At 41.0% G+C, this 22,409-nt stretch overlaps 1 protein-coding gene across 1 annotated transcript; it reads right to left on the bottom strand.

Annotated features, from left to right (window-relative positions):
- Window positions 1-7,486: 7,486 nt before the first annotated feature.
- On the bottom strand, window positions 7,487-20,962 carry LOC117299490 (F-box only protein 30-like). Its single transcript, XM_033783033.1, has 6 exons — window positions 20,780-20,962; window positions 16,991-17,967; window positions 16,357-16,500; window positions 15,325-15,480; window positions 9,682-10,566; window positions 7,487-8,836 (listed from the first exon to the last, which is right to left on the bottom strand). The coding sequence occupies exons 1-6, from the start codon at window positions 20,781-20,783 to the stop codon at window positions 8,615-8,617; spliced, it is 2,388 nt and encodes a 795-aa protein (XP_033638924.1). The 5' UTR covers window positions 20,784-20,962; the 3' UTR covers window positions 7,487-8,614.
- Window positions 20,963-22,409: the final 1,447 nt, after the last annotated feature.

Here is a 22,409-nt window from a genome sequence, read left to right as displayed (position 1 = left end):
GTAAACTATAATCAACTACAAAGATACATGCATGGGTAGTTAGCTGAATAATCGGAACGTTGGTTGTGTGTGACTGGGGGGGGGGGGGAATACGTTACTTTGTGCATTAGGCCTATATGCTTCGTTGAATATTGTGATTGAAAATGAAAAGTGATGGCGCATTCAGTGACACTCCAACACTGTTGACTTGATCGAGGTTTACACAAAACGGTGAAAATGTTTGCTTTATTGGTAGGGTCTGGGTCTGGGTATTACAATGTTCGTAGTTTTGTCGTCTACAGGGGTATTTGACGAACATAAAGCGGACCAGAAGAGCCTGACAAATATGTCAGTAAATGGATTTTTAGGACAGACCGCGTGGTTCAATTCCTCACTATGTAGCAATAACGTGTTTTCATGCCTTCTTGTCAATGATCAGTTGCGCATCAGCAAGCACACGTTGGGCCAATGTTGGCATGTTATTATATGGTTTTGTTGGTACGGTCGGTGTCGGTTGAATTACATTGGGCCGACGTATATGCCCCATGTGAGAACAACATTGCTTTATTTTGGCTTGGTTTTAATCATTGGCCCAACATTGACACGATTTGTAGCTTCCTTCATTGGACCAATGTTGGCCAAACACCATAATTTGCTCTAAGTTGGCAAAATCAGAGAAGTCACTGTGGGCCCTCTGTTTTTTTTTTTTTTATGATGATCTTATCTACGTTGGCCCTCGCCCTCACTTTTCGAGGCTCGTGAATAACGCCAGAGACCTGCCTCTAAACCGGCGTGTAGTTTCACCTTTGACCTCATTCATTTCACATAGAGATACGCAGTTAAATTACATTACAGTTTCTTCCTACTGCACGTATCACTGTACCCAATGGAACCACTGGATCTGACAGCAGGGACCTGTCTTTATCATTGGGTGCGTTCGATTAGCTTCCATGGGTCGACACCGCGGTGCTCACAGGTGAGCCCCTGACAAGAGCTAATCGAACGATCAACCCCTCTCGTGGTGACGTCATGCACCTGGGGCCAGCCCCCAAGTGACCCACTCCACAAGCAGGGCACTTGGGGCTGACCCCCGGTGTGGCGGTTTCAACTTTCCGCCGTGTTCAGTTTTCCGAATGACCAAATACGGTAACAATTACGTCATGCGATGCCTGCGCACAACAAGCGAAAGTAGTCCATGTTTAGTGCCGTATTGGGTCATACGTGTTACTCTCCGGAAACTAAAACCGTTCGACCAACGTGCTGAAATGTCCGGCTACGTCACCCGGGAAACTGAACACGGCGGAAGACTGAAACCGCCACACCGGGTGAGCCCATTGAATGACGTCAAAGCTATCCGAACGCACCGACCGGGGGCAGACCGGTGTGGCGGTTTCAGTCTTCCGCCGTGTTCAGTTTTCCGGGTGACGTAGCCGGACATTTCAACACGTTGTTCGAACGGTTTTAGCTTTCCGGCAGGTTCAGTTTTCCGGGTGACGTAGCCAGACAAAAATACCGCCGCGAGTACCCTGGCAAGTACTGTAGTTCAGTGAAATAAAAAAAATAACTAAACAAATAAAATAAAATAAAAAACGGTAATAAATAAATTTAATAAACTAAACCAGAATAATAAAAAATTCTTCTGATTCTCTGACGCTCGTTCGGTATAAAAACAGGATAATTTGCTTGGTCTTCGCACCAAATTCTCTCATACGATCCACGCGTTCGCCGCTCGTTGTACTCGTGGACGCCGCCATGACAGCTACCGGAGAGTAACACGGATGACTCAATACGGCACTAAAAATGGACTACTTTCGCTTGCTGTGCGCAGGCATCGCATGACGTAATGTTACCGTATTTGGTCATTCGGAAAACTGAACACGGCGGAAAGTTGAAACCGCCACACCGGGGTCGACCCAGAGAAACAAATCGAACGCACCCTTGCGTTGGCCCCATATTGCTAAAGTTATGTTTGGCCCAACATCGGCACGATTTGTATATCTTCCTTCGTTAAAAGCACGTGCGTTGGACGAAAGTTGGCCACACACCATTGGCTCTAAGTTGGCATAATAAAAAAGTTGATTAAATGTTGGACAAAAATGGCCTTTGATCAGAGAAGTCACCGTAGGCCCTCTTGGCGCAGTTATTTTTTAACTGAACGCATGTCCCTTTAAAAGCTCCGTAGTACGTACGGAGCTTTTACATGCAGTAGAACCTTTTTGGGCAACAGCATTTTCATCTGTCAAAGAGTGAGAATGAGAGTGTAAAAGCCCGTGGTGCAATCTTAGGCCATTTAGAGGCCTAATGCAATGGCAAAAGAAACAGAACAGTAAGTCTTTACAATTTGAGCAGTAAAATTTTTGCCCTTTGGATTTTGAAAATACTTGAACTTTTATTAACACAAAACGAAAAAAGGGTATGTGTAGTTTGATTGTTTGCAATGAATGTATGCAAGGTTTGCGGAAAAAGAAAACAATCTCAGAAACGTCTCGATTGAATATAATATGGTGTTAAAGAGAACATTAAAGGAACAATTGCTTTGGATCGGTCGAGTTGGTTTTTGAAAAGCGTTTGTTGTGAAGGACTTGGGGAGCCGGGGCGCCCTCTACTCCAAACAGATAACCAATGTGTAGTGTACCACAAAACGGTAAAACTGAAAGTTTAATGCAGAAAGTACAACTATAAGTACATAGAGCAATAGTTTTAAGTACAAAATCTGAATTAAGATTAACAAAAGATCACAAAACCAACTTTTTGAAGAAAAAACAATGTCCATAGCATGAAATTTCTCTTACAGAACTGTTCTCTTGTGGGCTCAAGATGTCCTCAACTATATAAACCTCTGCTCAAAACACTACTCTTCTCGTCATCTTCAACCTAAAAATAAACAACAATGCATACATTATTGAATGCACACGGCGAGTGAAAGCCCTCCAGTCATAAGCAGGCAAGGCCCAAATAAGGAAACAAGCTCATGAATTTTCATAGCGTCCAAAATAAAAATGGCGAGTGGAAGTGTTTAGGCAAGCCCTGCTATAAACAAAAACTAAGACTTAAACTCACACAACTAGCGTATTTATACAACCATAAAAAGGCCCTAGAACTTCCTGAAGAGTAAACATCCCTAAGCAAGGGAGCCTGGACAGCTAGTTCACTAAACTACCCAACAACTTAACAATGGCCTTGACACAAAAATGATACATCAAGGGAACAAAAGGAACGAAAACTACGTAAATGAGAGAAAAACTTAAGAGGCTGTAATTGTAAAGGAGATACGGCGGGAAAACAAGTCTAAAAAGTACACCCTAAATAGACAACATTACTGAAAATTAATCTACGATACCATTACAATAAAATCCAAGCTTACCACTATACTTCATAGTAAATACAACAAGTCATATAACGGCCTTCAAGGTGAAAAAGAGGCACTTTCTACGGAGTGGTTCGATGAAAACTAATCACTTCAGAAAACTTATTGGTGAAAAGCACTAGGGCAACACGAGAGGGCGCTAGACCAAAAAGGCGTAACTTTGGGGGCAGAGATGAACATAACATTTTGTCATAAAATGCATAAAAAAATTATGGTTAGAAAGATGTTTTAAAAAGTAGAATACAATGACCCACACACATTTGCCTCGGAATTGCGTGGTTTCCCTTTTTCTTTGCGAACTAACAAGGTCGGCCATTTATGGGAGTCAAAAATTTGACTTCCATAAATGGCCGACCATGTTTGTTGACGAGGTAACAGGAAAACCACGCAATTTCGAGTGATACTTGTGTGGGTGGATCATTATATTCTACTTTTAAAATATCTTTCAAATCATATGCATTTTATAACAAACGGTTACAAACGCTTTTCAAAGACCAACTCGACCTATCCAAGGCGACGTGTTCCTTTAATAACAGCCTTGGGTGCGGCGTTACCTGTGGGTATGACCAATATCGCTCGGACTAGCGATGGAGACCGCAGAACGGCAATGGTAGAGAGAGAGACAGCGCAGCACTTTACAGTAAACATACAGTCATTACAAGACAACTACAAAGTATGAGATGCCGCGCATGGCCCTTATTAAAGTTAAAGACACTGGGAACCTTTGGTAATAATTGTCAAAGACCAGTCCCTTCTCACTTGGTGTACCTCAACAGAACATAACTCATAAAATAACAAACCTGTGGAAATATGAACTCAATAATAGGTCGTCAAAGTTGCGAGGGAATAATGGAAGAAAAACACCCTTGTTGCCTGAAGTTGTGTGATTTCAGATGCTTGAATTTGAGACCTCAGCTGAGGTCTCCAAATCCATTCCAATGTTTTAGTGGGAAAGTACTTCTTTCTCATTTAATACGTTACTTCCGAGGGAGCTGTTTCTCACACAACACTCTCGATAGCTTGATAGCCTGTTACCAATACAAGTAAGTTTTTATAAAATGCTAACAATTATTTTGAGTAATTACCAACAGTGTGCATGCCTTTAACCAGTAACAGTCGGTAAAGGGCAATATTAAAACAACATCACTCTTAAAATCCAAAACACAAAAATTAAATTTCATGTTTTAATATTGAGCAGCGTGTACTATACAATTGAATGGGGGAGGGGAAGTGTTGCTCTAAATAGTTGTTACAAATGGGAGTTTACAGTAAAAAGTGCAGTTGTTTTGGGGAAAAACACGAAAGAAACACGACTTTTTCAAAATCGAAGTACAACTCATATAGCTGAGAAACAATAGAGCTATATGTATTTAGAAGCCGTGTGACATATAAATGTAAGTGAACAAACCTATGTAAAAGCAATTCATTGGCAGTTCAAAGTTACAAATAGGCCTACGGTGATAATACACATATTGGTGTAAGGGTAGAAACCAAGAATTAAAAGTTTCTCAATGGTTGAGGTACCTGCTGCTAAGTACTCAAACTGCATTGAGCCATCAGGCTAGCACGGTGGTCTAGTGGTAACACATCTGCTCTAGCAATGCAATGGTTGTGGGTTTGAATCCCACATGCGTGATTCTCCTGTGAATTTGATTCACATAACTTGAAAAGTACCGAGTACATAGGGCCTACCTTGTATACAACGGTGGCTGATCTCAGTATGGAGTTATAAGGGCCTATACAGCGTTATAACGCCCTCAATTTAGGGCGTTATATCGCTCTATTTTACAGCATTGTAACACTCTATTAGGGCATAACAATGCCCTATTACTCAATTAGGGCGTTATAACGCCATAAATCAGGGCGTTATAGTGCAGTATTATAAGTTATCACACAAGCGCTCGTGGGATACGGAAAAATATAGCGCTTCTGCGTCCCATATCCGAAGGCCTCGTTGGATATGGGACACGGACACGCTATATTTTCCGTATTTCCACGAGCGTGCGTGTGATAGCGTATTTATCTTCAAGCAAACTTGGCGCGTGACATAGAACACACAAGACGCATGGTAGTGATATTAGCCGTGCAATAGAGGTTTTTATCACCACTCCGTTCTGCGAATCTGATTGGAGGATTAGCGCGTACTTGAAGATAAAGGGCTTTATTACGCCCTATATAAGGGCGTTATGACGCCATAAAATTAGGGTATTATAACGTCGTATTGGGGCTGAGCGTTATAATGCCGTAAAAAAAGGGTGTTGTAACGCCGTAAAAAAGGGTGTTATAACGCCATAATTTAGGCATTATAACGCCATAAATTAGGGCGCTATAACGCCTTACAGGGCATTATAATGCCATACTTAAAAAGTGTTTAGTTGTTGGCGGCGATCAGCCACCGTAGTATGCAGTGCCTATAACATTTATCTGGTGTAAGGGCTTTGTGCCATGTCTGAAGTAGCGGCTAAGAGTGTAAGACTGTTGCTAACAGCCTATGCTTCAATGCATGCTAACATGTTCGGTTAGCCACAGCCATAGCATCAGCCACTAATTCACACAGTTCCTTGTGGTGAGGCAAACAAAATACAAAACAATGAAATAAAATTGACAGTTTATTGAGATACATGTTAATCTTACTCCTGTATAACGGCAAGCATTTCAATACATTATCAAGAACGAAATTGCATAGAATTTGTACATATTATTTAAGTTAGTTTTTATATTTAAAATATTGTTGATACAATAAATTATTTAAATCTAGTGTAGCTTATTTAGCTACAAAGAACAACGACTGATGATTCATATTTTGATCATTATGGAGTTGTTTGCTGCGGGTGGTTGTGGCTTAGTGTTCCGTTACACTGGACTCTGAGTTTGGGGGCCCTGACCAGACACAAGTTGGTGATGTAAAATTCACATATTTTTTTTTTTTATATACATTGCTTGTGACTGGTATTCAGCTATTGTTTACTTAGCATAACAATGGAGTTGAATCTTGGTCGGTATTCTGATTTTACTAAGCATTGATTATTTTGCTTAAGCAGCTCTATGTAATTGGGCCCATGTCGGTAAATCTATTCTCAGAACGAATGTAGTAGGTTAGACTTCCTAAACAGAAGATGTACTGCTGACAATCAGAGTGCTAGATGGTAAACCACTATGAACAGTATGGAAGTCACATCACACTCAAAGAAAAGTAGGCGTATTGAGCCCATAAAAGGGACAAGAATTGTTTTATGTTTTGTTCCCTGGAACACCCTTTGATTGGCATGGATCTTGGGCACTAAATACATTAGACAAATTTTAAATCTAATCGTCAAACCATCAGTCAAGTCAAACCAATCATTCAATATAGAATTAATATTACATGCATTCCTCGGAATTACATTCTGATTGAGTACAATTTAAAAACCTGTCAAATATTTCACTATTTTTCATTGCACTCACTCAACTACTTCACATCTGTCGGCAACTTGAAAAAGAAAAAAAAAAATCCCCAAATCAGACATGTCAGAGAGAAACATTGAAGAACGAACAATGCTCAACTTCCACAAAATGAGAAAACTGCAGCAGAGTTCACGAAATGCTACGATTAATCCTATCTCGAGTTAGATCGAGTAAACTTGTCCTAAGTTAGGATGGGTTCAATTTTGTCCTAATGTCTATTGGTCTGACACTTTACTCGTCCTCAGTCCTAAAATTAATCCTACATTTAAGTTAGGAAGAGTTTGGTAAAATCAGCGGCTGGCTACCTCCCAATAATACCCAAGTAACCTGCCAGCCCCCGATTTCACCAAATTCTTCCTAACTTTGGATTAATCTTATTGAACACATCTTAAAGACCCTGGACACTATCGGTAAATGTCAAAGACCAGTCTTCTTACTTGGTGTATCTCAACTTATGCATAAAATAACAAACCTGTGAAAATTTGAGCTCAGCTCAATTGGTCGTTGAAGTTCCTAGTAAAACAAAAAAAACCTTGTCACACGAAGTTGTGTGCTTTCAGATGCTTGATTTCGAAACCTCAAATTCTAAATCTGAGGTCTCGAAATTAAATCCCCGGAAAATCAAATCTTTCTGTCTGAAATGTCATATTTAATGAGAAATAAATAACACTAATTTCATTTTATCACTCAGTGAACGTTTTTTTTTTTTTTTTTTAACAGACACTGACAGATGTCATGCAAAATGTGCCGTTGGTTTTTTTCACTACTTTTCTGTGACCCAGATGCCTGATCGATCTCAAATTTCTACAGGTTTGTCAGTTTACATACATTTACATGGTGGCTTGCATAAAGTGCTTACACTGCCAGCAACTGTTTTGTTAGCAAAAAGCAGTTAATTCTGTAATAGTTCCTTTAAGGTTTGGAAGTGAAAAGCTCTTTTACAAATTTGTAAATCATAAAATAAATGAGATTGGAAGAACACTTGTCAGTGAGATTACTGGCCCAGTGCTAAAGTTAAACTAAACTCAGACCAGTGGTCTATGGTCTAGTTAATACTTCAAGCTCCGTTAGCTCAGTACGCCTCTCTTAATATTTATGCATGACGTCATAATTCTTACCTAAAATGAGGCGTTGGGCGCACATTCCCCATCACTTGCAGTGGTTGCGCCCATTGCCTCGTTTTGGGTAGCATTGTGACGTACTGTACCTCATGCACAAATATATTTATCAGGGACCAAAAGTGTTGGACTTGCGTATAAAGTCAAAAGAGAAGAACAGTACAACTGGGCTCAATTTCACAAAGCAATAAAGTCCATCGTACAACAACGTGTCAGTATGACCATAGTGATTTGTATTGTGACATCACACTTACTAAGCAACTACGATTGATTTGCAGTTATTAGATTGATTAAAGCCTGGTTTATATTTCCTGCGAATGCGATACAAATTTTGATGTCACAAATTCGCAACAAATAACTCGCATCAGTTTAAATATGCTCAACTGCTGCGAAACATTTGCAGCATAAACAGAGCTGATTCGGAACTCATATCGCTTTCGCATTCGCAGGAAGTATGACCCGGGCGGGCTTTACTCTTTGTGAAATCGGCCCCAGGTAGTGTTTGGTACATGTAGGCTGTCTGTGGTTGGCAACTTCTTGGCTTCCCGATAGTAGAATAGTAACAAGTGGTCAAAGACGTAGGGAGCAAACCGGTAACCAGCAGTTTTTATCAGCCTACAATAAACAGGAAGCCAATGTTTCAAACTCGATCCACAGACCATGTTCAAGATCAACAACTGCCACTCCTACCTCCCCCTTTTGGCTCTCAGCCACTCCCCTCAGTGAGATCCTCCTGTGACCTTTTGACCTCTAGCGATTCATCAGCAGTGGGTATTACTGGCTGTGGTAGTTTGATCATGACCCGCACTGGATCTGTCTGCGTGTGTTTGACATTGTAAGGGCACTTACTAAGGTGAACTGCCATACTGGGGAAATCATCAAAACCCCACTTCCTGATGGGTGTGAAGGCGGTGCTGAAATGCCATACCTATAGTGTAACAAGTAAATCAAAGTCAGTTAACAAATTCTTTACCCCGATGCAAATTTAAGAACTTATTATATTATTAAAGTGTTTGTCTTAAAAGGGCAAGGTGATTTTGATTTTGAAAAGGGCACTTCCATTAAAAACTATTAAAACAGTCTATTGGAATTTGTTGAAAGGGCACCCAGGTCAAAAAGTTGGGGCCCCCTTCATACATGTCATAGCCTCCCTGAAATTCCAAAATTGTAAGCATCATGGGAAATAATTTTGTCTGAAGCACCCCAGCGGATTCAAAGCTAATAAAATATGTCAACATTTCCCTATTTTCACTTCAATCCAAAGATTACCAGAAGAAGGTGATCTAAATAATAATAACCAGTTTTTATACAGCGTTTTTCAAACCAGAAAAGCGCTTCCAACATTATTAGGCCTACCCCTGTTCACTGGGACATTTAATTTATTCCTTAAACCATGATATCAAATCCCAAGGGAGTTAAAAGCATGCGCACCAAATTTGCGCTAGCCTGCTCAGATAAATCAATTACAAGTACCATCTGTGCCCTCACAGGTACCCATTTACCCCTGGTGCAGAGAAGCAATTATTATAGTAAAGTGTCTTGCTCAGGGACAAAAGTGTCACGACCGGGATTTGAAGTAAATGGTCATCACAAATACATAACATATGAATTTGAACTTAGAAACGTAGTGTTAAGCGCGGTATAAATTTGTATTATTATTATTATTAGTATTATTGAATTTGGTGCTCTCTTATCGGAGAGGCCACGACACCCTACAAATAGTCCAGAGCTGGTGTTATACCCTTGGAATAGAAACAATATCCACATACTTACCCTGTAGGCCACTTTCCAGTGTCCACGCTGCTTCTCCCACTGTTGAATGACCATGCCGCGTTCCTCGAGAATACTACAGCATATCTGCCGCAGTAACTTGGACGTCACTGCAAGGTTGCACAGACTGAAGGCGTCCAGGAATCGAGTAAGATATCTTAGAAGCTCTGAGGGAAGGCCACTCAGATAATCCGGCTCAGAATCTGCGTTGACTTTCTGATTGGATGAAGTGTTGTTAACGTTCGATTTGTCTTGGCCAGAACAATGTGTCGTTGAGCTGTTTGGAACAGCGTTTATTTGATCTTTGGTGTCAGCCTCAAAACCGCCATTTTGCTTTGTGGCACATAATTGCACAGTCTGCATAGCACCTTTACAAGAGCTGCTTCCCGATTGGTTGGCCTCGAGAAGGGAGCCGTCTGATTGGTCAACCTGGTCTGAGTTTCTTAGTTCAACATTTGAGGTAGACATTTCAAGCTTGCCGTTTCTCTCGGACATGTTCAAGTGACTGTTTGTGATAGCTTTAAAGGTGTTCTCGGAGAACCCTGGATTGTCATTCTGATCCTGGGAATACCCGTTTACAATGGTTGGTATTGTCTTGTCCTTTCCATTGGATGTGACACCCACCCATTCCATCTCGATGGGTCCATCAGCCAGAGTTATTTCCTCCATCGGTATGGGTCTGTTCCCATCCAATCGCACACCAAAGCTTTCCAGATTCTCATTGTGGACGACCCTGGCGGATTTCTCACCAGGGTAGAAACGGCGTTGTGAGAACGTACAACCGTATGGTGCTAGAGGACAGCGTGGCTCCAGCCAGCCATTCAGACCGCCGTGAATGTCGCTGTGGACATTTTGAAAGTGGGAAGCAAATTCATCTCTTCTGAAAACCTACAGGAAACGGATTTAAAAAAGAGTAAAGTTAAGTGATTTAAAAAAGAATAAAGTGCAATTAAATTGTCTGCTATTATAGACTCATTGTACTGATTACCATCTGCCCCCAGTCTGCCATTTTGAAATTCAAATTACATCTACATGTAACTCAGTGAGTTGTGTTAGATGAATTAGGTCAATACATGTACATGGTAATTTCAGTCGCGGTTTGGGGAAGATAAACGTACCTGGCAACACATGTACAGCAAAGAATAATCGACTAGAGATGGATTTGAACCAACGACCTCCGGTTTAACCATGGAGGAAGGAAGAAAAGGAGCTTGAACGAATGGACTTCAAAAGTCGAACCCGTGGTACCGCGGTCGTTTAACGACACCTCGTCATTACACACATACCTTACATAAACAATGGGCGACCTGGCGCTTGTGAATTTGCGCGTGCACACTTGGTTCTTCGCCAAACTATGGCGTCGTAATGTCGTATGGATATAAAAGAGGAAAAACTACTTTTTTGAGACGCGATAACATTTTTCAACGATACTGTACACCTTTACGATTAACACAATTGAATACCAACCACTCTCGTGTGCTAATACCCAAATTTTGATCCACCGCTATCTTTTTCCACTGGTCAGACAGGGGCATTGTCAGGGTATTCTTTTGTTACTCTGCGGTTTTGCGGGTCGTTCGAGCTCCTTCTCTTCCTTCCTCCATGGTTTAACATGCCAACTGAGCTACGTACATGTATCTAGCCCTACCATGCCTACATGTACATGTACATGTTTGTTGGCGTTCCCCAATTTGTTGTCAATTTCTTTGTCATATAGCTGCAGGGATCACACCTATATATAATACAGCCATGGAAGCAGCGGCCAGGGGATCACCTTGACAGGATGCCACTTTTTTATTTATTTTAAATATCAAGAAAACCACATGGGAAACCGACTCGGTAAATTTAAAGGCAGTGGACACTATTGGTAATTACTCAAAATTGTTATCAGCATAAAACCTCACTTGGTAACGAGTAATGGGGAGAGGTTGATAATATAAAACATTGTGAGAAACGGCTCCCTCTGAAGTGACATAGTTTTCGAGAAAGAGTTTAGAACTTGTGGTCTCTAAATCAAGCATCTGAAAGCACACAACTTTGTGTGACAAGGTTGTTTTTTCTTTCATAGTTATCTCACAACTCCGACGACCAATCAAGCTCAAATTTTCACAAATTTGTTATTTTATGCATATATATGTTGATATAACTATAACAAGTGAGAAGACTGGTCTTTGACAATTACCAATAGTGTCCAGTGTCTTTAAGTCCTCACAACAGCAACATAGAAACAAATACAAGTTTGTATACTACTGTACTTGCATTCTCTGCAGAAATGGCGAATACAACAACACCAGATATTATTTTTCAAAAACGTCTTTTACATCTAAAAGCTAGTTTATGTTACAAAAAAACACTTCAAGAGTTCAACAACTTACTGAGAAGTGGGCAAGAACATGTACATTCAAAAAGGCTAATTGAAACATACACAACAACAATTTCCAAAAGTTGCCTGCAAGTGATCTTTGGACATTTAAATTTCTAATCATCTGGAGTACTTCAGACCAAATCTTTTCACAGCATGGTTGCCACCATTACCATCTTTATTTAAACAAGTCGGCTATTGGATAAAAGTTACACACTTTATTTTGAGGGTGATGACCAAACTATGACCAAGGCTAGAATTTTTTGAAAATATCCACAAGACCCCAGGACTTCCGTCAACCAATAGGGAAGACACTAGACAAAAAATGGAACCCCCCCCCAAAAAAAAAAAGAAGGAAAAAAAAAAAAAAGAGACGGGTAAAAGAAAACAAACACACATAACAAACGAACACACACATAACTAAAACAACTATTACAAATAAATAATTATAAACCAACCAAAAAACAAACCTAAACACTAGTCTGAAACGGTATTGAGTGTCTGCCATCTTGAATGAACTATAAGACACGACTGTTTCATGACCAAGTTGTACACAACATAAAACAGCCGCAGAACTTAAACAGTTCATCCTCGCCCAAAGGGTTGTTTTTATTAAGAGTGAAAATGGTTTGAGTTGCGACTTGTCGCGCTTACAACGTGTTTGGTGAAATGGATTGTGAAACTCGTCGCAGCCGCGACGTGTCTTAGGTCCGTGACGCATCGCTAACCCTACGATGCGTCGCTACTTGCGATGAGTTTCGTGAAATCGGGGGCAGGACTCGTAGCTCAGGATCTTTACTGGACCGGGGTATCATTAACAAGACAGGACTCGTAGCTCAGGATCTTTACTGGACCGGGGTATCATTAACAAGACAGGACTCGTAGCTCAGGATCTTTACTGGACCGGGGTATAATTTACAAGACAGGACTCGTAGCTCAGGATCTTTACTGGACCGGGGTATAATTTACAAGACAGGACTCGTAGCTCAGGATCTTTACTGGACCGGGGTATCATTAACAAGACAGGACTCGTAGCTCAGGATCTTTACTGGACCGGGGTATCATTTACAAGACAGGACTCGTAGCTCAGGATCTTCACTGGACCGGGGTATCATTAACAAGACAGGACTCGTAGCTCAGGATCTTTACTGGACCAGGGTATCATTTACAAGACAGGACTCGTAGCTCAGGATCTTTACTGGACCGGGGTATCATTTACAAGACAGGACTCGTAGCTCAGGATCTTTACTGGACCGGGGTATCATTTACAAGACAGGACTCGTAGCTCAGGATCTTTACTGGACCGGGGTATCATTAACAAGACAGGACTCGTAGCTCAGGATCTTTACTGGACCGGGGTATCATTAACAAGACAGGACTCGTAGCTCAGGATCTTTACTGGACCGGGGTATCATTAACAAGACAGGACTTTTGGTAATTACTCAAAATAATTATTAGCAATTCTTACTTGGTGATGAGTAATGGGGAGAGGTTGATGGTATAAAATATTGTGAGAAATGGCTTCCTCTGAAGTGACATAGTTTTCAAGAAAGTTCCACGAGATTGATTTGAAGACCTCAGATTTAGAATTTGAGTTCTCGAAATCAACCATAACGCAAACAACTACATGTGACAAGGGTGTTTTTTCCTTCATTATTACCTCGCAACTTCGACGACCAATTGAGCTCAAATTTTTAACAGGTTTTTTATTTTATGCATATATAAATGTTGAGATACACGTACATGTACACCAAGTGAGAAGACTGGTCTTGACAATTACCAATAGTGTCCACTGGCTTTAACTGCCCCATGCTGAAGTCACTTGCCTTGGGTCACTAGTAGGGCCACTGATTTTCCGTTTCAGAAAAGTGCAAATTCCGTTTGGCAAAAACATGAATTCCGTTTCAGGCACAAAAAATTCCGTTTCATGTTTTTTTAATTAGATAAAAGGTTGTTTAATACCCAGGGACACACTTATAAAAATCAATTTGAGATAAGTTGCACTGTTGACTTCGTAAAATGTTCATTTGAACTGACAAACTTCAAAAAAATACTTTTTTTTTATAATTGTAGATTATTTTGTGTACTGCTGTTCTAAAAAGGTTGCACTGTGACTGCAGTATCAATGCACATGATGTGATAGACTTGATTCCAAGTCTAAAACTGCAGTTGATTCTCTGCATCAGCCACATTGTAGGCTAATGACAGGAGTGTATCCACAAGAGGGCGCTGTTTCAGCATGATCAAAGACTTGGAAACAAGTCTATGGACGTGACCATTCTCCATCCACAAACAAAATGTCAGCCATTTTGTTTTCGCTTTGGCGACAGAATGTTGACAGTTTCTGGTTTTATTTTAGACCTTTCCGAGATGAAAAAACATTGTATGTGTTCTTATAGATCATAGGTAAGCTAGTTTGTGTATGATTGTTGGTAAAAGAGAGGGAGAAAATGCAATTTGGGTGAACAAAAAATGTTTAAAACGTGCCGCGAATAATGCCCTTCGCTTAACCATGTTAACAACGTGTGTACATCATGTGTGTAAACATTGAGGATGGTGTGAAGTAGAACAGAATGATCCACGGTTACGATCTCGTACTTTTTAATGGTCTGATTTCTGATGCCTTTTTAGTTTAACAAAAAGAATCTTAATAAAGAATGCAATTTCAATAGTTTTGGCGTCAAGAAAAAAAAAAAAAAAAAAAAATCAAATTTTCTGAAATCCCGTTTTCCGTTTCAAAGGGCGGATTCCGCGAATTCCGTCCGTTTTCCGCGATCGCGGAAAATCAGTGGCCCTACACTAGTCAAGTGTAAAATTTGAACCCTGATGACCCAAACTCAGGCATGGAGTTTCAACTTTGAAAGGGCAAGGCCACTTTCTTTTTGCAAAGGGCACTTCCATTGTAAAATCTGAAAGTCTAGCCTATGGGACACTTTTGAAGGGGCACCAAGGCCAAGACCAGGGGCATCGCAGGTCGTGGCCTCTGTGGCCTCCAGGTAATAAACCAATCCATTAGGCTCCGCCCCATTGCGTATTGACCAATCACAACGCAACGAAGGTCCGACAAATAAGGTCCGACATGCGTGCACGTATGCTTGGCGTGCGCGGCAGAGTTGTGCAGAAAGGCATTGGAGAAGCTCACATGTTCCTGCTCACACGTGCGTCGGGGGCGGAGCCTAACGGATCGGTCTATTCCAGGCCTGCCAAACGTTAAACAAAACTACAGCCACAGTAGAGACTACTAGTGTGACGTATTTCCTGGTCTGACTGGTCTTCTTACATACCTGAGCACACAGGAAGGTGTACATTGAATCCGGTTTGGCCTGGTACCTAGTGATAGACTCCAATGATAAGTCAAGACTCAGAGACGCTTGTTTTGGAGAAGATGACCCAGTGGCTGGAGAGTAGGCTACACTGGACCCAGAAGTTGTCGTCGGAGGCTGGAGCCAGATTAGATTAACAAAATAATAATAAAAATAGAAACTAAATTTGAACTGTATGGTGGTCATGTATGACACAAGCACAGGGTCAGGTATGGCATACCAACCCTAAAGGGACACGTTGCCTTGGATCGGTCGAGTTGGTCCATGAAAACTGTTTGAAACCGTTTGTTATGAAATGCATGATTGGAAAGATGTATTACAAGTGGAAATATACAGTGTACATTTAACAGTTCAAGGCGTATAGGGAAAACCGTGCAATTTCAAGGCATATTTGTGTGGATCATTATATTCTACTTTTACAACATCTTTCCAACCATAATAATATGCATTTCATAACAAACGGTTTCCAATGCTTTTCTAAGACCAACTAGCCCGATCCCTTTAATATCCCAGTCCAAATTATTTGGTGTAAAAACAATGAAAGAAGAGGAACTAGGCATGGTGTAGCTGTTCTCTTGCAGTTACAAAAATAATCAATGACAAAGTACATTCAATACAGTATTAACGACAGTGGACACTATTGGTAATTGTCAAAGACTTGTCTTTATAGTTGGTGTATCTCAACATGTGCATAAAATATAAACCTGTGTAAATTTGAGCTCAATCGGTGGTTGAAGTTGCGAGATAATAATGAAAGAAAAAACACCCTCCATCACATGAATGTGTACTTTCTGATGCTTGATTTCGAGACTTCAAGTTCTAAACTTGAGGTCTCAAAATCAAATTTCTCGAGAACCACGTCACTTCAGAGGGAGCTGTTTCTCCCAATGTTTTACACTATCAACCTCTCCCATTACTCGTAATCAAGAAAGGTTTTATGATGATAATTGTTTTGAGTGATTACCAATAGTGTCCACTGCCTTTAATACATACCTCAATCACTTGTATCTTTGAGTGCCCCCACAGTGGTGCTGCTGATACTTCCCCTGTACTAGACGGTGTGACAAATAGCACCGGTAGTGGCAATCCAGTCAAACTATCTTCACTGCTTGATGAGCTGTGCCTATGATCTGCAAGCTTTTGGGAGGGAGTGGGGGAGATAAAAATCAAAATAGTAAAGTGGTTTTCTGCAAAGTATAAAAATCAAGGCCTAAAATTGGTGTGTGATGAAATAATATTCGAGGCGGTAGGCCTATAGACAGACCTTTCTAAGATCTCACTGATATCGCTCACCAAGCTGGAGTTACAAGAGCTGAGCACTCAGAAACCCCATGTAGTGTACAGTACTCCATTATGGCAGATAGATTCACAATTTGCTGCAGATGAGATTCGATCGGGTTTGGAGTCATTTGTCTGAAATAGTATTAATGGAGAAACAAGCCAAAACAGGCCAACAGGGGTGACATTTAAACAAACATGTTTTTGTAAATTAAAATGCTAAAATACATCAGGAAGTAAAAATTAGTCGAGACTAGTGTCTCATACTCGCGACTAATTGAGCCGTGACTGTCGAGTAGTAAATTTCGGGAAAGTTGGCCAAATAAAAAGTGAACATCAATCAACTTACTTCTTGGGTCTGGTCTTTGCTCTTCAAATCCCTCGCCAATGTCTCCCTGATAATCGTCAAATGCACATCGTCATCATCAAGATGATGTCCCGCTGTATTCTGATCAGTGATTGGCTCATTGCTTTCAGACAACTGCTGTGATTGGCTGTCCTCTTTCATGGCCTCCCGTGAATCTAACAAGCGGTCCAGACGTTCCTTGCGCCTCTCGCAGTGTTTACAGTGAATGTATGGATATGCCGAGGATCCCATACTAAAATCGGGGAGTTCAGGAACAGGTGATGACTCAGTCATAACATTAAGTGCCTTTGAAAGTTGCTGCACAGTGTCCTGACTCGCACGGTAAAGCTCATCACAGATGCTCTGTCGCAGCCCAGCGGGGCTACGTGATCGCTTCTGCTCAGTTTTATTCTCCCATTGATGCATATCCTGTAGAAGGTTTTCAAGTTCTTTCTCCTCATCAAACTCTTTCTCCGAGCTGCCGTTGGTGTGCTGGTTGGTGAGTGGTACAGCTGGATGACGCCGGTTCAGACTGTTGGTCAAGATCTGCCGTGTGCGGATTGATGCTCGCATCGACTTTGTCAACATGCGTTGGTCGCGTAGAGCAAGGGCGATGTCCAGTTGCTCCTTGTTGAAGTCCATCAGGACTTGCACAGGTTGATGGGACTGACGCTCGCTGGAGCACACCGGCCAGCGATTCCACTCCATGGTGCAGTGGACGAGGCTTGCAGGACAGACATTGAGATGTTGAGACATGTTGGATCGCTGCACCTCAATGGGGCATCCATAGCCACAGTTGATGCATTGGACCTTCTCGTTACTGCAGAGCATGCGGTGTTCCACTGCCTTACAGCTGTGGAACCTAGCCCCACATTCCAGTTCACATTGTATCATGTGGCATGATGTGAGGCGCGTGTTGCACCTGGTGTTATGGCAGGTTTGACAGTGGTCATGGTTGTCTAGTCCCGATGAAGGCATCCCTTGATAGTATAAAAGAATAAGAACACATTAATTACTTAAAATTGTGGTGAACCTTTATCACTTTGATCAGTTCACCAGCCAAACTAGCCTTTGCAACAAAAATCCACCCGCTGCTTTGGGTGCTAATCTGGACTTCACGTTCATGAGATTTCCCTATAATAATACTAGGGGCCTTTCTCAAACCTGGGCTCGGCCTCCAGCTTAGGCTCTGTGCGCTGTGTGCGTGCGCAGCTCGGCCTCCACCTGCTTTCTGAAGTAGCTCAGCGCAACCTGCACGAACATCAGAACACCGAGTGTAAGCCTTAAGCCAAGGTTCAAGAAAGGCCCAAGATGTACTTGAAACAGAAAAACCTCATGCTGCCGATGTTAGTGTGGAATAGCAACAAAAGTGGTTATTCAATATGGAAAAAATACATTTGTATTGACTGAGTGAGGGGCAGAGTTTTAAAATTATAAGCCACAGGTGATGGCAAATTCATGACTTTGCCCAAAGCGAATGTAGCCATGGTTTTGGTTTTGTAATTTGAACTGTTCCCCGATTATTAAGCAGTCAATATTTCTTTTAGGTATACCGAATCAAGATTCTTCTAATCAACAACACTCTGACTATACGGTGAGAGGTCGTCTGTGACGAAAGGTCACGCCGTGACACGGAACGCTAAGTTGTAAATTAGGGCCTATATATATACAATACATAGTTTGCGTTTTATTCAGAGCGGGCATAGTCACTATAATATTTAATATGACTATGATGTCATCTTGATAGAAAAAGAGAGCCTACACAGCTCAGGGCTGTATGCTTCGTTTTTGAAAGGGCAAGGGCACCAAGGCATTTTCTCTTTGGCAATGGGCAACTCTATTAGAAAATTGCCAGATTCTACTGGAGCATTTCAAGGGCATCAAGGCAAAGACAAGTCGCCTCCGTTGCCTCCGTGAAGTATCAGGCCTGATAGCTATTTCCATGACTCCATTTTCAACCAATCAGAATAGAGGATTCTATATGAGGTATGTGTATAATATGATAGCCCTATTGGGCAGTCTCCCTACTTTGGTTAGTCTGTGTTCAGGCATGTCAGGGTATCTTATCGAAGACGCCATCTTGTTTGGGTGAATTATTGAACAGTGAAAAAAGCTTTAATTGTGCACTTTTTATGTAAACAGCGAGCAATGGGTCCTGCTGGCTAGTCACTGTACAAGCTACGGCAAACCCAGAGTTTGTGGTAGGCCTACCACCAGGGACAAGTGTGGGTAGAATTGAAGCCCGATCATACATGTATTCCTACAAATGCGAATGTTGACAGCAAATTTGCAATGAATATTTCTCTGCTAAACTTACTTGCGAATATCGCTGCAAAATGTCAGTGTTGTTTGAGTGTTGTGAATTAATTTCAAATTCACTTCGCATTCGGATTTCGCATGAAGTATGAACTGGTCTAAATACCTTGTTAACATAAAAATATCAAGATCAAAATTTCGTTCCCTTTTTTTTTTTTTGGGGGGGGGATTTAGTTCCCTTTATAAATGTTGAGAAAGTTCATTGTTAAAAAGATATGGTAGGCCTATAACTGTGATACTCTCCTCTAGAATGACGATTTGGTATTCAGTCTCTACCTGACTGCATGTAATGTACTTGCGTTTTCCCCATTTTCAGGTTTTTCTACGTCTAAAAAAGCTGAATTTTCTTCTATTTGTCTTGATAACAAAAAATTTGTGTGATGCTTTCTGCTTTGCAGACTTTTAACTTCTGATGACATGATATGATTGTTTGACATGTTTGACATGTATTGTAAAAACTAGTTTTAATATTATTATTAATTGTGTACATTACATGTACCTTGCTCCAGTTGCATTATATACAATGATGTAAATTCCTGTAAAAAGACGACTGCGGACAATCCTTGGTTCAGGCATGGAGGTATTTCTACCTCCATGGTTTAGGGTACATTTTATGTATGTGTGGGGACTATCCCCCCCCCCACTACCTATGATGGGGTGTTGATACTTCTAGAAACTATAAAAAGGTTCCTTGGGGGAGCCTTATTTATATTTTCTAGAAGTAGGGTGTTGAAACAAATATTGACTGCCTTTAAAGTTTTACTCGTGCTGTACCTCTCCATGCCTTCAGTGGTCCCCTGCTGAGTGTTCTACTTTCCCTCGGCTCCTGCTTGGGAAATCCGCCTCGTAAAAATAGAACGCTCAGGTTTCTTAGTTTTAACCAAGAAGCAGTTACTAATGGTAGCACTCCTGGAAGCAGTCAATAATTAGTCCCAGTGCTTACAATACATCATTACAATTACATGTAATAGTACTACTACTACTTGCATGATCATGAATTATAACTAGATTAGATATAAAGAAAAGTTTCCGTATGGCGCCACCACTTTTTCATTCGATATAAAATAATATTATAGGAGCTTATTTACCTGATTGATCCCTTTTTGTAAAAATGAGTGAAAAAGTGGTGGCGCCATACGGAAAGTTATCCAGATATAATTATAAACATGATAAATAGATTATTACACTATAATTTTCCATTTATAGGCCTACCTGGTACTGGTAGAAATAAGAATAAATTCCAATGCATGTTGGTAATCACACATGTACACAGTAAACCCTTGCTCTGTCAATTTTCTTCTTCCACGCTCTGTCTGTGTGGTGTAATCGAATTGAACTTTCTATTACGTGCTATACGTGGCTAGCTATTCTTTCAATACAAAGTTGTTTGTCAATTTACAATAATAACATTCCAATCAGAACACACACTACACTACTGTCTACAGAAAGAACATCATAATCATACTTCTTACTTACCCATTTCTTTACTTCAAAAGCCGGCAAGCAACACACCAAGCAAGGCGACCCCTTCACGTCCCTTTGTACCGTCTGTAGAGCTAGCTGGCGAATGACGAGGAATGCGGCTGCAGAGCGCAAGGCTCGATTAAATCGACGGGGAAATTCTTGGAATTCCGGGCATGATTATCGCTGTCTCTACCCTTGCCGGCCGGTCGGACCTCTAGCTCACAAGATGAAGTTTTTATCGTGTGTTGTTCTTCATCATCACATATTCACGCCGCGCTGGTGAACAAACCTAATACTAGACTTGGTTCCAAGTCTGTGATCTAGGCTAGTGTACCCGATCCCAACACATTATTGCGCCCTCTTGCACATTAACCACTGTCACATTGGCCTAGGATCAGGAAAATGAGAGTTGAGCGTGTGATGCAGAGAAATAACCACAGTCTCAGACTTGAATGGAAGTCTAACATCATAACCCCGCGCTGCATGACATTGATTACTTGCGGATACCAGGGAAAGCTGGAGGATTTTGTTGACATTTTGATGGGGCAGAAGAGCTAAAAATAGGCATACAGTAAAAGAGGGGGCGGGGTTTGCCGAGGAGAGTGCGCTAATTTTGCAAACATTTAATTACTTCTTTTATAATAACTTTTAAATTGAGGAGAATTGTGATTCTATCTCCGAAGTTCAATGATTTTGTTTTACAAAGGCCTGTGTGGAAGGAGGTGGGCTCACAACCCCCCCCCCCCCCCATTTTTGAAGTTTGGCCTTGACTTTTGTTTCCTTCATTTGTTTTTCATATATCAACGGTGAAATATTTCAATTAAATTCAATAAACATATTTGTTTATCCTGAGAAAATTTGTTACCATCGCTAGTTATTCCTTTCTATAAGTATCTCATTTTTGTTATGTAGGTGTAAAACTGGAACACAACTTTACCTGATGTATAATAAATTGCGAATTGAACTCGATACCAAATTAGTTGCCCCAAATACTTTGGCCCTATTAAAATTATGCAATTGTTAGAGGTTTACAATAATTACTGTTATAATATGATTATATTGGAGTGTACAGGTGGATCCATGGGCTGGGGGTGGGGGGAGGGGCTGGGGGTGGGGGGAGGGTCTAAAAATAGTAAATCCAAGACTCTGTGGCCAAGTTACTGTTGGTTGATCTATGGTTTATCAATGAACGGGACCCAAAACCCTTCATTATTAACTCCTCCCCAAACTGGAAAACGTGATTTCAGGTTTCTAGTTTCTCCTATTTTGTCTTTACTTATCCTCATCCGGAGGGAGTGGAGTGGACACTCTTTCTCTTCCCCGCCTTCTTTTGTTAACAGGGGCGCGGGGGGGGGGGGGGTAAGATAATTTTTATTTTAATTTTATATTCTTCAAATTTCTTCCTTCCAAAAAATTACAAACATACTAGTTTTACTCAAAACCTTTGTTTGTAAATTTCACCCCACAAGCCGGAGAATAAGGAATGGGTACCCCCCCCCCCCATGTACAATGTATACACATGCCTATTTCACAAAGAGCTACAATCTTTTTGCAAATCAGTTGTGGTTGCCGAGTAAACTGTGATGTCACAGTACAAATCACTATGGTGATACTGACAAATTGTCTTGCGGTGAATCTTACT

Source organism: Asterias rubens, chromosome 14 (genome assembly GCF_902459465.1).
Source record: "Asterias rubens chromosome 14, eAstRub1.3, whole genome shotgun sequence".
Classification (NCBI taxonomy): domain Eukaryota; kingdom Metazoa; phylum Echinodermata; class Asteroidea; order Forcipulatida; family Asteriidae; genus Asterias; species Asterias rubens.
This window is presented reverse-complemented; position numbering and strand designations above follow the sequence as displayed.